General features: G+C 44.2%; 1 protein-coding gene across 1 annotated transcript; it reads left to right on the plus strand.

Annotated features, from left to right (window-relative positions):
• Positions 1-463: 463 nt before the first annotated feature.
• On the plus strand, positions 464-6,039 carry stn1 (STN1 subunit of CST complex). The gene is made up of 9 exons (XM_070923670.1): positions 464-641; positions 1,057-1,152; positions 1,433-1,510; positions 2,718-2,891; positions 3,269-3,380; positions 4,128-4,278; positions 4,743-4,865; positions 4,951-5,023; positions 5,404-6,039. The coding sequence occupies exons 1-9, from the start codon at positions 509-511 to the stop codon at positions 5,559-5,561; spliced, it is 1,098 nt and encodes a 365-aa protein (XP_070779771.1). The 5' UTR covers positions 464-508; the 3' UTR covers positions 5,562-6,039.
• The last annotated feature ends 10,412 nt before the right edge of the window (positions 6,040-16,451 follow it).

The following is a 16,451-nucleotide window of genomic DNA, read 5'->3' on the forward strand; positions in this document are numbered from 1 at the left end:
CGGAGACTAAACACAGCTGCTGTGCGGGAATGTTTTAAACTATTCACGACGACACATTGCAGCGCACTTTCATCAAGAAAAATAATTAGTGTGCGGTATACCACTTGTTCTTTGTAGTGTTACTGCCCCCACCTGCCGCCATCGCCTCAGTAAACACCACAGACAGGCTTCTTTGTGTGCCTGAAACTACATGTCCCACAGACCATTGCGAATCACGAACGCGCCGTACAGACAGTAAAATGCTACTATAACGTTTTAAAACATAAAAATAATTGATAGCTATTCTGCAACTGGAACCTCTCCAACACGTTGTATATGACTTCCATATTACCGAGCAAACAAATAAATAAGAAATTAACGTGCGTTAACAACGCGTCACGTGACCAATACTTTGGTTCCTCTCAAGAAGACACTCTACTGGAGCTAGCTAACTGTCTTGCTAAAGACTGCTCGCTTGTCCAAAACCACCAATAAATGGTAAATAATCTGCCTTTGCTTTCAGGATGAAATGCAGGCAGCCGCGATGGATCCAGCAGAAGAGCCCCCATCGATGTTGTGGGGACTGGACCCGGTGTTTTCTGCCTTCGCTAGGCTTTATGTCAGAGACATCCTGCAGATGATAGAGTCCACACAGGTGCCAGGTAATAACACCCAAACTAAGCTGTAGAAACACAACTTGTTTCTTTTACTAACTGTATCCTTGGACTTCACAGTAACATTACAGGTCTGAATATGCCCAACAGCTAGCCAACTGAACAAGTTGATAAAAGTATGACTCAACTAAACTATGTATAAACTGACGCCAGTTACTATGAATTCGATGTTAGCAAGTTAGCTAGCTAATTACTTTGTAAGTTCACAGCCAACTTGATCAGACGGGTTTTTTTTTGTTTTTATACGAACACATAACTAATACATCCTGTTTTTGTTTTCATTTTATGTGACATTTGAAATCAATATCGTCACTGAGTGACTCGTTACGACTATGAACGATTTATGCGTCCATATTGACTCATAATTGACTCCTGTGTTATTATCCACCCACATGTCTCACAGGCATTTACTTCTACAACTCACATCCAATCTACAAGGTCGATGTACTCGGGACAGTGGTTTACAAGAGAGAAAGAAACGACTTCTTCTGTTATGGAGGTAATCTTGTTGTGTCCCTGTGTGAAACAAAACATTTTAGTTTGTTGATATTTCAGTAAACACTAGCAAGGACAGTACATTATGTGTGCATGTATGTATTGATGTAAAAATTGCATTGCGAATGAGTGTGAATGCTGTCTTTGTGAGTCATTTTGGTTTTTTGTTTACATTTCACAAACTGACACACACACACACACACACACACACTTTTCCTGTTGTGTAAAGGCCTAAAAATAATATGTCTTTATCTGGTTTTGAGGCTCTTCCCTTCTGTTCACAGTGGATGATGGTACTGGCGTTATAAACTGTCTATGCTGGAAAAATGACCTGTTGAAAGAGGAGGGGGATCCTACTAAATGTGAGTTTGCGTGTGCAGGAATCTCCTTGTTTGCGTGGTTGTCAGGTATGCTCTGTATTAGTCACCAGAACAAGCAGATGTACATTGAGTGTGCCAAATCACTACACACTGACTTCCAAAAGAAAACTGATTTGTGTACTGATACCAACTAATATAAGTTCTGTCTTTATGCTGACCATCTTGGCTTGCTGCTTAAGCGATATGTTGAAATAGCCTTATAACATCCCGCTGGCTCGATTTGTCATATCAATAACAGACAAACAGTATCACCATATGTAATTTTATTACTGTATATGTTTCTTCTTATGTCTTAAAGTTTCAAGGTACATGTATTTGTCACTCTAAAACACAGGGCTGCACAATGACATTTAAAGTTGAAAATAGCTTTGTTTCCATCCCGTTGTTTACATTGGCTGCCTTACCTGGTTTTTGCTTGGATATTGTTACATTTCTTTGCATGTTACGATCATTGGAACTGTGTGCTCTATTGGCCCTTGGACTCTGGAATGTCCTGTCATAGTCTGGTACAATGAGCCGGAAGTCAGCAGTTAGATTTCATTCATCTTGGGATTTAGCATACTTGAGCTTGAAGAAAGATGTTGGAGTGAGTCACAATGCGGGGAGGGGATGTTCAGAAATGCTTTGCATATAATCTGAAACAGGTTTCAGCCACCACAATGCAGACATTGTGTCTTAGGAGGAGAAGGAAACAGGGGTAAACATGCACCGTCAGTTGCCATTTGGATCTTTAAGACTTGTAAAATCTTTTTCTTTTTTTTTACATGATCAGATTAGCACTATTTAAAAATCATTTATTTTGCTAGTGGGAACATTTTTTCTGAGGGCGTACCAGAACACAGAGATTCCTTGTATTAAACATTGTGGGATTATTCCCACTGACATTGGCTATTTTCTTACCCTACATATACATTTATTTATTTTTGCCAGTCAGCGTAACAAGCTGAAAACACAACATCTGACAAGTCCAACATTCACTCTCCTCCAACAAAGTGGTGGTAATTTTCTATTAGTTCATCACTACAAGCAACTCATTTCACATTACACATAGTCATTTGTTCCACTGTTTATGTGAAAATATTGATCAGTGCACCTTTAAAGTCGAGCATCTTTATGGATTCTTTTAACTATTTCCGAAGGTGCTCCACAAATCACAGTGTAATATCCAATGTTGATTTGTCATCTCCAGCAGGGGGAAAACACAGTGATGGGGCTCATGAAGGCTTCAACCCTGTCGCTGAGCTGAAGAAGCTGAGACAGGCCCAGCAGAGCCGCTGCTGCCTGGAGATTGGAGAGCTGCTCCGGGTCAGAGGACCGGTGAAGACGTCGAGGCAGCAGAGAGAAATCATGGCCTCCACCTACTGTGAGTGCAGACGGCTGTCCTCTGCAGGCCACGGTGGCACTTTGATGTCGGAATTCACCATCCACTTTTACTAATTTACCAACCAGCTACATGTCTTACATATTAGATTAAGGCAACAAATGTGCAAAGAATATCAACATTTAAGTGATGGTTCATTAGCAACATGCATCAGCTCACACAATCCCCTACCTGCACACGCTCAAAGTGCCTAGCAAGGACACTGCAGTCTCGTTTTGTGACATGTGTCTCGCTTTCTCACACACACATACACAACCACACACAGCGCCTTTTTTTTTTTTTTTTTTTTCCCACTTGAGAGTACACGCCATCTATATCCTCTGCCCATTCATCATGTTTGTGTCTGTGTGTGCTCTCAGATAAAGTGAACGACCCAGTGATGGCGGTCCAGATAGCGCGGATGATGGAGGTCCCTCAGCTCTACAGACAGTGCTATGACAAACCATTCCAGCTGAAGCCCAATGCAACGGGGTACAAACATCCATCCCCTCAACGCACCGTCACTATAGATAACAACACTATAGCCAGGTTTCCATCCAGATTCAGCACAAATTTTAACTGAATTTCCAGAAAAATCTACAAAAGAAAATGCGAATGATTCCGTTTCCATCCCCCACTGTTATGCTAATGTTAGGAGTTGAGCACATCGAGATAAACAGTTGGTGGCACTAATTCTCAGGTCGGGTGCCATTAAATCATTGCAGAAGTTTAATGAGTTTATGTAATTAAAAGGGTGCAAGTTGAACCTCCAAACAGCGGAAAACAATGTAGAAAACGTGACATTTAGTTTTAGTCATTTTAAGTCGCATGTTATATGTGTGTCATGATTTATTCGCTAAGTCTGTTTCCATTGCACTTCCATTTGCTTTTAGTGAACTTTTCCACCTCAGCCAAGCATAAACACTATTTAATTTTTTTTTGTAAATTTCTGGTGTTTCCACTCAGGTGTTTTATTTTATGCACAAATTCGAAATTTTTTGTGTTTGTTTATACTACAAGATGTAGTAAAACATGCACAGTTAATAGGAGCTGAAAAATATCATAAAAATGCAGTAAAGCACACAGTTTTTATTTTAACATGGAACAACAATGAAAGCGGACTCTCATTTTCACATACTGTCACTGTCGAGCCTGACTCGGCGATAATTACATAATTACAGCATTTCTGAACATATCAGTACAAATTGTATTGAGTCCCGATCTTTGTCTGTTTTCCAGCGACCCAGGCATCAGTTCACTCAGCAAGGCTACGAACATCATCAAGGATTTCTTTAAGCAGAAGTCGGTGACCAGGTTCAGACCCTATGATGTTCAGGACCTCTTGCAGCCTCTGATCTCCAGCCAGCCTCAAACAGCATCTGCAGACCAGGTATGCCAGAATAATGACACGGGCAGCATTTCCTTTTGAAGATATGCGGCGGTGGAGATGAAGTGAAAAATGAAACGACAGACTTTATTTGAAGTGCCGCTCTTTAGGTGAGAATGACGAATGGAATGAAGAAAGCCACAGCCAGGATGTGATTTCTGGCATAGAAGCTAATTTGCATTGTTTAGATGTGTGTTGAACTGTTACAGCTGCTGACAATGCAACTTGCACATTTTAGTTTCCCTTATTCCCACAAAACTCATCACGCTGAGATATTTCCACGCCACAGTGCAATAGAATGACAGAGAATGATTAAGAAACGGAAATAAAAGGCAACAAAATCAGTAATAGCTGCCGAACGTAGTTTTTCTCTGCTTCTGATTAATGCTGTATCCCGTGCCCACATGCTTATCCACATATTCACCGGGTGAGTTGTCGTATTATTATGCTTCTCTGTTGCGGTCAAGGAGCCCGTGGCGGGTCCGTCTGCGTGCCAGCGGCTCCGCCAGCTTCTGAAGGAGGCCTTGCAAATTTTACAGGACGAGGGTATTGTGTACCGCAAGGTCAAATCCCAAGATGAAGTCTACCATGTAAGAAACAGCAGAGAAATCTTGAATGAATTCGTCCCACGTCAGCAGGTTATTGATATCGTTTTCTGTTTGATGCCCTCACCAGGTGACTGCACATGACACGGACCTACTCATCGCTGTCAAAGACATTATCCGGGAGGACTCAAAGAGAGAGAAGTGTGAGTAGACTTAATATTTGCTCTTATTTAAGCATCAAACGTAATTTTGATCTACTGTAGTTTTTGTTTGACTTATCCCCTCTGTGTTGAGTGTAGCAGTAATTATCCTTCAGTTGGAGTAATTAAAAAAGTAATTCTTTTTTTTTTTTTTTTTTTTTTTACCTGCTTGTCAAATTAGCACAACAATCTCACCTACTGTATGTTACTTGCTAATCCCCTCTACAATTAGGGGCTTCATTTTCACTTTTTGTTCGACAGCTTGTAAAATGGAAAAATAAATAACAAAAATAAAATAATTGAAAAATGAAACTTTAGAAAACCCTCTTTTCAAGTGGTTTGTGCTGTGCTGTTGACAGTCGCTTCCTCCCCTGCGCCTGTAGATGCAGAGAAGGGCTGCCACATCCTGCACATTCTGTCCGCAGTCAGGCAGCGCTACAGCCTCAACGTGAGCAAAACAGCACTGGAGCTGGTCCTCAAATCACTGGAGTGCAACAGTGACATCGTCAGCACCAGCGACAGCCATTACACTGTGTTCTAAGTTGATCTCAGTGGGGGTCGGGAACCGAGTATTACTGCATATACTGTGTGTAGTGTGGCTTATTGCTCCAAAATGTGAGCGTCCAGTACGTAAATCATGCCATTTGTATTCCTTTGTTCATCATGACTTCTGTCGAGCGTGGTACTTGCCAACATTAGTTTGGTAAATGTGAGAGCCATGCTTAAGAAAATGGACATCAGGGGAGCTGATGCACTCCTCTGTTGTAAATATTTGTGATAGTTAAATAGTATTTTAATTGTATATTTTTGAAAAAAAAACAATGAATATCAGACCAGGCAGCAAAAGATAAGATGGGACAAAACTGAGCTCCTGGGTCCCCATTATGCCCCTTTTCTCTCACTCTTTTTCCACTGTGTACAGCTTTTCTTTGCACTGCCAAGAAGCAGCGGTCTACATGACATACACATGTAACCACATGAGGTACAATCACAGTGAAATGTAATGCCAGTTACTTCGATTTGTACATTAAAAAATGTTTTAAAAGAATAAGAATAGTAAGAAGTGTTTATGATTGGGGGAGCAGTGTGACTCATTTAGGACCCTAGTGGCCTGAGGGTAGAAGCTCTTCCTGAGCCTCTCAGCGCTGGCTTGGTGTATCCGGTACCTTCTTCCCGACCGTAGCAGTGGAGAACAGGCTGTTACCCGGGTAGTTGGGATCCTTAATGATTCTTGCAGCGTGGTATCATGCATCCCCGGCAGAGGCTGAGATCCTGACTTGACCTCATCATGGTTGTTTTCTCAGACAACTCAGAGAAAGCTCCCTGCAGAGCTACAGAATACAAATATACAGCTGTTTGTACAGGTTGAGTAGCACTCCCTGTGAGAGTAAACTAAACTTCATGGTTCTATCAATAGCCACAAATGAATTACCTCACAATGAACCAGGGGCCTTTGAGGCTCCTGAGGATCTGTAGCCCTGGGGCAGTTGCCCAGCTTTGCATATTCCCATATGCATATTCAGCTACATTACCACAAAGCAACTGACACACAGTAAGCCTGGAGCTTTCAGGGCCCCTGGAGTCCTGGGGCTGTTGCCCAGTTGGAATTCCAAGCCTTGGGCTCATGGTTATAGTAAAGTCATTAGAATAAAAGGAGGTTTTCACAAAAGAGTCAAAAGATGATGCTGATCTGGTCTAATGCAAACCTTAATGCATCTTAAGCCGCTCCATTTTATGAACTAAGTTAAAAAAAAAAAAAAGAAAAGAAAAGAGAAAAAGGCAAGCCAAGAAGTGGGCTTCTTCGCCGTCTTGCAATATGTTGCATGTGTGTGCACAGGGGGGCAGTGTTTGGTCGTTAATTGGCTCTCTCGTGTCGAGCAGGCTGCCGCTGATTGGTCGCCTGTGAAACATCTGTATCCATAGTTCCAGTTGCTCGTGTCTCCGGCCAGAAAGCTGCCCACGGCTCAGGGGCCGGAGACCGTTAACAAACTGATCACAGCGCCGTTACCACGCTGCCCTCCGCCGCACAGAGCGGCACTAAAGACACATTACGATCAATACCACACAGCCGGTGTCGAATCCAGGCCTGACACGTCGCGCCAGGCGTCTTCGCTCGTGTTATTTCACGTTCTCCTAAGCGGGGAGGAAAAGTTCCGACGAACGGGCGAGTGAAGCGATGAGACCGCGCTGCCCGCCGGCTGCTTACGAACGCAGCTTCATAATTGTGTCACGCAGCAGCACGCTTCTTGTCGAGGAGGGCAGAGCCATATGTGTGTGTGTTTTTTTTCTTGAGCGCTTCATTCCAAGTGGCCCCGAGGACGTGCGTGAAGCCCATCCCACTCCGTCCCCTAAATTCACTGCGCCTGCTGTAAACGCAGGAGCCGTTCGGGCGCTGGATTTGCCGGCTCCCTTGCGTTCCGCCAGCCCCCGTGCCCCTCCAGGTACGCGGATGCCCCCTTTTGACGGCATCGCGGCAGACACAAAGGAACCCGCTTCACTTTTCTTCTTCTTCTGTTTTTAAGGTGACAGACTGCGTCCGTCCGCCGCTGGCCAGTCTTCGTGCGGCCGCCGCCGGCGACGAACTGATACTCGGCTGTGTGTGTGTGTGTGTGTGTCTCGCCGAGAGCGGCCAGCGCGGGCTCAGATGGACTATTGATAAGTTTCTAATCAGATTGACGGCCGTTGCGTCGACGGAGGGGGAGGAGAAGGGGGGTGGGGGGGGGAGAGAGTCCGAGCTGCCAAATTGGCCGCGAGCGAGCCGATCTCTTAATGGACAGCTGAATCGGTTAAATGACACCGAGATGAGTGCTGTGATTCCTCTCCCGTGATACAAGGTAGCTTATCTGGAGCCGCAGCAGCTGCCTGCCTGACGCTTTTATGCATAGCCTTTGCAGGGTCAAGATGCAGTTTCGGACTGTGCTGGACGTGAAAGTCGTGGACGTGGAGAAGAGGCGCAATCCGTCGAAACACTACGTGAGTTGCCCGCCTTTGCCTCATCTTCAACCCGCTGTCACCTTAGTCCCACCTTGTCCCATTCAGATGTGTCAGCGGTGTGTGTGTGTGTGTGTGTGTGTGTGTGTGTGTCTCTCTCTCTCTCTGTCTCCCTCTCCCTGGCCTGTTCACAGTCACAGCATGGCACCTAAACGCAACACTTAAGTCCACTAAATGTAGCCTAGCCGCCGCGCGAAGACCGCGGCTAAGCTAAGCCGCGCGGTGGGCGCTCGTTCAGCCGAGGCACCTGGTTATAAATAATGAACCAGCCCCAAACCATCGGCAGCTAACTCCCCGCGGTGTTTCGGCAGCCACGGTTCACCCTCGCGAGTCAGCTGTCATAACTGTGCGCTGTCAAATGAGCAGCCATCGGCACTGTAACCTGATTATCTCCCAACACTGACATGCTATCGGTTCTCTTCATCAGTGGCGTTTGGGAGTCGGAAGTTTTGGTGTGGCCTTAGTCTCTCGCCAAAACGACCGAGTTCAGGCAATGCCAGCTCACCTGCGATTTTTCGCCGAGTTGTGAGGTGGAAGCACAAACTTCCACGGCCAGGCGGACTTCCAAACCACCACGTTTTATTGTGGAACGTTTCATTTAATATCCTCTGAAAGTTCACAGACGACAAATCATAAGCCGAACGTGTTGTGTCAGAGCGCTCCCTGCACACACTGCTTCAAAACATGTCTTGAGATGGACAGACAGTAATATATGCTGATTTTATTTATCATTCTTTTTGTAATCTCACTACAAGGTCCATATAATTGCTGTTCTGGACCTTTTGATCATGCCACATGATCTTCATCTGCAGATGAGGAGAGAGAGAGAGGAGGTTGTCAGCACTCTCAGGACTCCTCGCTTGCGTTGGCTTCAGAACTGAGATTGAAAGTTCTGTCCCTGACCTTGGAAACAGCAGTTGACAAAATAATCTAAACCACAAGGTCTGTTTAGTGGCCATTCTGGAGCTTTGAAAGGTGTCAAACTTCATCTGACAGCCTCTCAAATGTACCTTTTCTTTGCTTTTCATCTTGTGTCGTCAGTCGTTTTGTCAGAATGTAGGTCACTTTATTCCCCACTGAACAAACCTCACAACGGGCTTCAGTGGTTTATTTTTACCTTCCCCATCCTTGCCTTCTGTGGCCGTCTTCATCAATGCCACACTTGTTTTATGTGAGAGCCTGTGTAGGGGCTGTGCACTTCATGGCCCCAGTTCAGATCCTGCTTTGAGCTCATAAACAAGTCGTAATAAATGAGCAATTACAGTCCTGCTGATCCTTGGGCCCAGTGCTATGTGGACACAATTAGAGCACCTTTGAAAGGAGGCCATGTGTGCCCCTTTATCAGACATACTGTACCCGTTTTACAAGACATGGGAATATGAAATGAATATTAGACATGTAATAGATTTCCTCACCCAGATCAAAACTGCACCTGTGAACCTGACGTCATAGATAATACCATCCTAAATACTGTGCTGTGCTATGAGTGTATATATTTATAACATGGGGTGGCCGCGGTGAAACTGATAAGCTAAATTCTGACACTGTTGGAGCATCACAGTACAGAGCCTCGGGGCAAAAATTTGCTGTGGGGCCCCGGTTGACAACCCCAACACCTTTCCTCCCATTCTATGGGTATTGTGTATGTACTCTGTTGCCTTCAAGTGCCCATCAAGTACAGTGTACACAGCAGACTCCACATGAAAGCTTAATTATAGTTTGCCTGGAGCTCTTAAAACAAACCAGTACATACTGGAGTACTACCTGTCTCCAGGTTTGCTGTGTGCCAATTAGTTTGTGTCTATTTGGTTAATCACAAACGTAATTGCACCCCATGTAAGCATGATATAAACTGAAATGATAATAGTCTTAAAACTAGACATTGACATGGCTTCAAGATAAGGTAATGATGCAAAACGTGCCTCTAGGCACTTCAGTTCATGCTGTGCCGCGGTGGAGCATATTCCCAAACTAATTTGTGTATTCAAATTACAACAGACTAAACATATAGTTTTGTACAAGAGCCCCGGATTGGCTTTGGCCCTCTGGTAGATGTTCACCTCGCCTGGTTGGTGATTCAACCTCGTAGATGACCTAGAATAAAGCCTATTCAGATGCATGCTTTCGTTGCAAAAGTGCGCAAAGGGTTGGCTAGTCAAGCTTTATTAATTCAGGAGGTCTCATGATCAAGATGAAGAACCACTTTCTACCGAAGAAATAGTCCCTGTGAGAACTGCTAAAAGCGCGTTCAGTGGATTATCCAGAGGAGGCAGGACATTGTTTCAGGAGTGCTGACACCTGTCTTTGCATAATGATTAAAGGAATAATTTGACATTTTGGGAAATACAATTCTCTTTCATGTGGAGATAAGAAGATTGATACCGCTCTCGTGTGGAAAGTATGAAGGCGTTTAGCTTACTTAACATTAAAAATGGAAGCAGGGGCGAACGGCGAGCCTGGTTTGGTCCAGTGCACCTGCAAAGCTCAGTATTTAACATGGTCTGTCTCGTTTGTTTCATTTGTACACAATCAGCAAAGTAAAAAAACGTCAAATTATGGTTTTACACCTTTGCCATTCGGACAGAGCCAGGCTAGCTGTTTCCCCCTTTGCCTCCAGTTTTTTGATGGGAGCTAGCATCAAAATGAAGCTGATCGCCTCCTGCCTGTAGCTCCGCACGCAACACAGACGCACAAATGGTGTCGATGTCCTCATCTCACTCTCAGCAAAATGTTAAACTATTCCTTAAAAACACACACACACATACACACAGATGTAATGAATAGATAAATAAATAATTGTGCTTAGCAGGCTAATGTGACAAATTACACTCACAGGCAGAGCTCTCCAGTGCTCAGAGGCAGTGAATCAATGATCCACTATTATGATATCTACAGTAATATGTTTTTAATGCAACTTGGTGCACAGTGATTGCTTCCGCAGAGTCGTTTAGTAGTGAAACGCGAGCTTCCCAAATCAGCCCAGCTCTATAGGTAGCCTTGGTGAGTAGTAGCCGGCCTACTATATGTACAGTAGAGTGTGTAACAGGAGCTTCTCAGCGCTGAGCTTAGCTGCACTGTGTTTTGGGCTCCTCTGTCTCAGTGGGCCAGTCTGTGGCCTAGTTTCTCTAGCTCCCCTGTCTCATGAGACAAGGCTATTCACTGTGAGAAGAAGAAGAAGGAGAAAAAAAAAAGAGGGAAGAGGAAGGGAGAGAGAGGGAGGGAGAGAGGAGGAGAGAAAAGACACAATCTGTGGCACCCATTGAATCTCATTTGTAATGTTTGTGAAACCAGCTGGAAATGCTTATCTTGCGAGCGGAGGGGGTGGAGGTGGGGGATGAGACTCAGGGCTCTCTCAAAGGGGAAGTGCTTGTCAGACCGTGGGGAAAGCTGGGCCGCTGTGTTGCAAACACGCGTCACACACACACACACACACACTCGGAACAGTTTGCGCGTTTGCAGGAGGAGGTGATAAAAGAGAGAGCAAGGTTGGGCACGGCCATGTTTACTTAAAGCTTCTGTTGCCCCCTACAAGTCCCAGTCCCATAACATTTCATTTTCTAGAGACTCCTGCGCCGTGCAAAGGCCCAGACTGGGAGACGGTGTTGTTATTTGGCACCATAAAACATCTCTTCAGAGAGCTGTTCCCCACTCAAATATTTATTGGCCTATCAAACACAGAGTGATATCTCGGTAAAAAGGGCCCCTGTTTTCAGATGCTCACCCCCTAACCGGGAGGTGCATGGGGTTTATGAGGCTGGCTTTTTTGGTTTTTTTTCGGCCATTGTTTGGGAGAGTTTGACGCCTAGCTGGAAGTGCCCAAGGGCTGTGTGTGTGTGTGTGTGTGTGTGTGTGTGTGTGTGTGTGTGTGTGTGTGTGTGTGTGTGAGAAAGAGAAAGAGGGTGAGTCAGGGGCTCGCTGACGTCTGTTAGTAAAGTCCACGTTCTTGATGCTCAGCTTGCAGAGCCCTAACTCTGACTCTGATACTGACAAGAGTGTGTGTCTGTGATGCATGCACCAACACGAGCGCTTGACAAAACAGTCGGATGTTGTTGTTAACCGGGACCTCACACGCACACGCACACACACACACACACACGCTGGGGGTTGTTTTCATGTGTTCAATGCCAGATGTTGCTTGTGATTGTGGAATGTTTCATTTGTCGTCTCCACAAGTCTTAAATGCACGACAACAGCCTCACACCGGCTCTTCCGTCTGCGCTCAGGGTAAAAGCACACGTCGTGGTGCTCCAACATGGCCTCCAGTTTTCCTGACATTCTTCGGCAACAGCTTGACTTATGATTACGTCATCCAGAAATGGCGATTCCCCGTGGTCGGACAGAGCATGTGGCTTTGTTTTTATGGGAAAATAATCGCGAACCGATTGCTCTGAACATCACTGGATGTGTTGTCGTGCCATTTGAGGGGGAAGAGAGAAATGGGAGGAAAGAAGAGATGGAGTTGACTCGCTCGCAGCTCTCTTTAAGAGATTACCAGATAGTCAGGGAAATTGGCTAAAACATTATTAGAATCAGACTGGCTTGATTAGCATGGCTAGATATTCTCTCTCAGCTAAAGCACTCACAAATGAGTTTTTAGAAATATTTGATCTGGTTAATAATATATCCACCAGAAAGTACAGTAATAGTTAAAGAGACTCTGACTCAGACTGTGCAGTTCCCCTCTGCTCTGTGGAGCATTTTAGCGTCTTTTAGCTCACTTTTTTGGCTCACTCGCCGACTTTGTTTCCAGCAGCAGCATGCAGTTGTTTTCAGCAACCAGCTCTAATAAACCCACTATGTGCTACTTGCCCAGCACCGAATTGGACAGAACTATGACTCCAAATGAATGTTGCTGGATGTTTTAACACATTCCCCATATCAACTTTAAAGGGTGATAACACGTCAATGTTGTGTCAACAAATGTGGCCCAAAAGAAAAATGAATACAGGTTTAATCCACAACGAGGACTTGACTTCCTGAAGATTTACAGGCCCCATATTGTAGAAAGTGAGATGTCCATGTCTTGTTTGATTATAAAGCAGGTCTAGGTGCTGTATACTAATACTGGGAAAGTATCAAAGCGCTCAGTCCACGGAGAAATGAAACACAACCCGTATTCAGACACTGTGCCTTTAAATGAGCCGTCAGGACTTCCGTAAGGTTGTGATGTCACAACTATACAGCCACCACCATCAGCCACGCCCCCCAGCAGGTCATCTGCTCCAGGTACAGCACGCCCGCCAAGTACAGGGACGCTCATCCACCCGCTCAGTCTGTCTTTAGTTATTGGAGCGCTCTGCTCAGGACGACTCCCCAGGTTTTTGGAGGTTGTTCAGTTTGTCTAAAACGGCTTGTTTCAGACGGGGGGGGACTGAGGGGCTGCATGAAGGGCCAGAAGGAGATACATAACTGTGAATTATGCAAAGCTACTCTAGTGGAGTCCCAGAATAAGTATATAGAGCTGAAATGAGCATAAAATGGGACCTTTAGAAATCTTAGAACAATAAAAAACAACTGAGCAGCCAGGCCTACTATATGAAGACTTGCATCTTGACTTGCAGTTTGTTTATGAAGACTCGTGACTTGGACTCGCCCTCGAGAAATTGAGACTTGCCCCGAGACTTTCATTGACAGACTTGACTTGCCACTTGAATTCGACTTGTCTTGAGTTACTGGAGACTTGACTTGGACTTGGGCCATAAGATTTCAAAACAGCTCTGATATATATATACCATGCTACATGTCTGTAATATCCCAGTCATTTAGGTTCAACCTGCTACCACTGTTCATCTGCCGTTGCAGTTTATCATCGGGTGCCATAGGTTATTATGGAATATTATTTGGGCACAGCTTGGACCTCTTTGGTGGTCTGTTAGTTTTCTTTGAAACATGTCAAAGTGCTTATAGTCAGACTTTCACTTGTAAAATGCAGTGGAATAGAAGGCATCCTCTGGAGACCGACCTTTGAAGCAGTCTTTGTAGTAGTTGAAGTTGTTTACATGAGCACATGGCCTTGTCTGTCTTTTAACTTCGTCGGGGTCCGATATAACATCACTTCAGGACTGTTCTGTCGTGAACAAGTTGAAATGGTACCAAGGGGGCACAGGATGCGCCTGCTGAATAGACTCCCCCCACAACCCCTGACCTCCTGCGGCACAGAAGGCATGACTGGCCCATTTCAAAGTGGAAGTGACCACATTTAAAGGAAAGTCGAGGCGTCGGCCTGGTGTGTGGTTAATAAAGGGCGCTGTTTTGGCAGCAGATACAAAAACTTGGTCTTTCGGGGGGTTCACAAGGACCCCCTGCCAAAGCCTATGAATGGAATTGTCCTGCAGTTTATTTCACTCTTGTGACATTTTTGTTGGCTTTGCTGTGAAACGGCTTAGAAGAATTTGTGGCTGGCTTTATTGTCATTTGTTAACCTCTCTGGCCGAACAGAGAGAATAACTGAGTGTATTAGACAAGCGAGTATATTTAGGCCAGTTGTGGTTCCATGTGGAAAGACTTCACTCCCAGGCAAAGGGAATTTTTCCGACATGACTCTTTGTAGCCAGATCTTTTGCGCTTTCATAGTCTGAAACTATGATGTGCGTCTGTTTTATAGGTTAGTTTAAATATAGTCGTTTAGGCGGGGTTCACTGCATTTAGTGGCTAGGCCCACATTCTCTGCCCCACCAAGCACTCTGCTCTCTTGCCTTTTTCACTTGACAACTGTGAGACTGGGTCCTGGCTTACCTCCGAAACTGTAAGTTATTTCTCTCTATTCATATACTATCTACGCGATCGCATATAGTCACTGAATTGTGCTCATATGTTCACGTCATTAGAGAAATTATTCCGTCAGAGGGTGGGGGGGGGGGGGGGGGGTAAGCTGTAAACTTGATATGAATATTCATAACCGTTTCAGATAAACATGATGAAATAATCAGAGGTCCAATTTGTTCTGCGGTAAGAATTCATGTTTCTCTCTTTGCTTCTGAGCATGAATAAAACGTTTGTTTTCAAGTCCTGTATCCTCCGTGGGAAAAACAGATGTACAAAGTCTTTTCTTGCTATCTGGGACATTCAAGCCCCCAAAGCTTCTTTGAGTTGTTTAGCCCCCCCACGTTTATGAATCAATTTTTAGACTCCTTTGAAAAGAAAGTTGACATGTCAGAAATGGAGTATTGACACGTGACTGCTGTGGAATGTAAAGAAAATCCAGACTAATTTGTGATCAAGTAAAGGCTCTTGCTTTTTCACTGAATTATAGAAAGTCTCCTGAATGATATATAGTGTTCATTAAAGGAATTGCTTTTCATTTCAGCAGCAGCTGTGCACTACAACAGTAGTACATCTGGTCCGCCTTACACATGTTAGGCCCTTTACAGTCATCTACAGTGAGTTATGCTTCCGACCTCCTCATTGTTCCTAATCCCTCGATACCCATTTTAGTTTCCAGCACCTTCCTGTTTCCAAATGTAGGCGTGGTTATTGACAGCCGAGTGTTAGAAAATAAAGGGGATCATGCAAATCCTGCCTCTCCATGGGAGCTTTCATGTTGCTTCCTCGTCCTCCAAATTTCAGCCTTCATTTTGGAATTGCAGCAATGCCTTATTGGTCCAGACATGCCCTGCTGTGCAAAAATGTCTTGCAGCAATCACAAGATAATGTTTGACTTTTTGTCTCGATTTTTTTTTGTGGTTCTAAAATCCCCACGAGAACATGGAAGATAGAATGGGGCTTTGTGTTAATGTTGTTATGCTTGGAAATATCTGAATTTGTCTCTAAAGTACAGTAGAACAAAAGGGTAACACTTTAAGTCCTCCTATGTAGTGTTCATAGGAAGTATATACACATTTAATACATGGGTTGTAACACTGTAATGAAGGTGTGAGCAGATATAAGTGTTTATTCATGTATTTGACAACAACTAAAACTTCTCATGTGGGCACACAAAAGTGGATGCTGGTGTATAAACAGATAATGAATGGCAATATAGTAAAATAATAGTAATGTCTTCATAGGAGAAGTAATAATTGTTGACAAATACTGTTCATCAATAAACACTTAAAAATGTCCTTATAGCTGCGTAGAACTACATTATAGTGTGTTATAATCCATTTATTGGATGCTTATATAGTGCTAATAAATGCTAAATAGGGGGATTTGAAGTAAAGTACAAATCCTTGATTGAGGGTTTTTTGGCTGAACTTGTGCCTGCGTGTGCTTGAGCTCCTGAGTCAGCCCATGTGTTTTTATTTTTGTTTAGTTGTTGCACGAGTGTGTCCCATTCCTCATGAAAAGGTGGAGAAAAAGCAGCTACCATGTAATAATAATAATCAGATATCACAATTTGTTTACTGCAAGATGTTTCTTCATTTAACTTGAGAGGCAGCAGCTCAGACTGTTGTGATTTACTGGCTGTGTTGAGTGAATAGAGTCTATTTTGGGGACTGGG

This window comes from Enoplosus armatus, chromosome 2 (genome assembly GCF_043641665.1).
Source record: "Enoplosus armatus isolate fEnoArm2 chromosome 2, fEnoArm2.hap1, whole genome shotgun sequence".
In the NCBI taxonomy this organism is placed as follows: Eukaryota; Metazoa; Chordata; class Actinopteri; order Centrarchiformes; family Enoplosidae; genus Enoplosus; species Enoplosus armatus.

Excerpts from the sequence above, each read along its gene's own strand:
- stn1 (XM_070923670.1), top strand. The coding sequence starts at position 509 with ATGCAGGCAGCCGCGATGGATCCAGCAGAAGAGCCCCCATCGATGTTG. Across the intron at positions 642-1,056 it reads AGAGTCCACACAGGTGCCAG|GCATTTACTTCTACAACTCA; the intron begins GTAATAACACCC and ends CATGTCTCACAG. Across the intron at positions 5,024-5,403 it reads GGACTCAAAGAGAGAGAAGT|ATGCAGAGAAGGGCTGCCAC; the intron begins GTGAGTAGACTT and ends CTGCGCCTGTAG.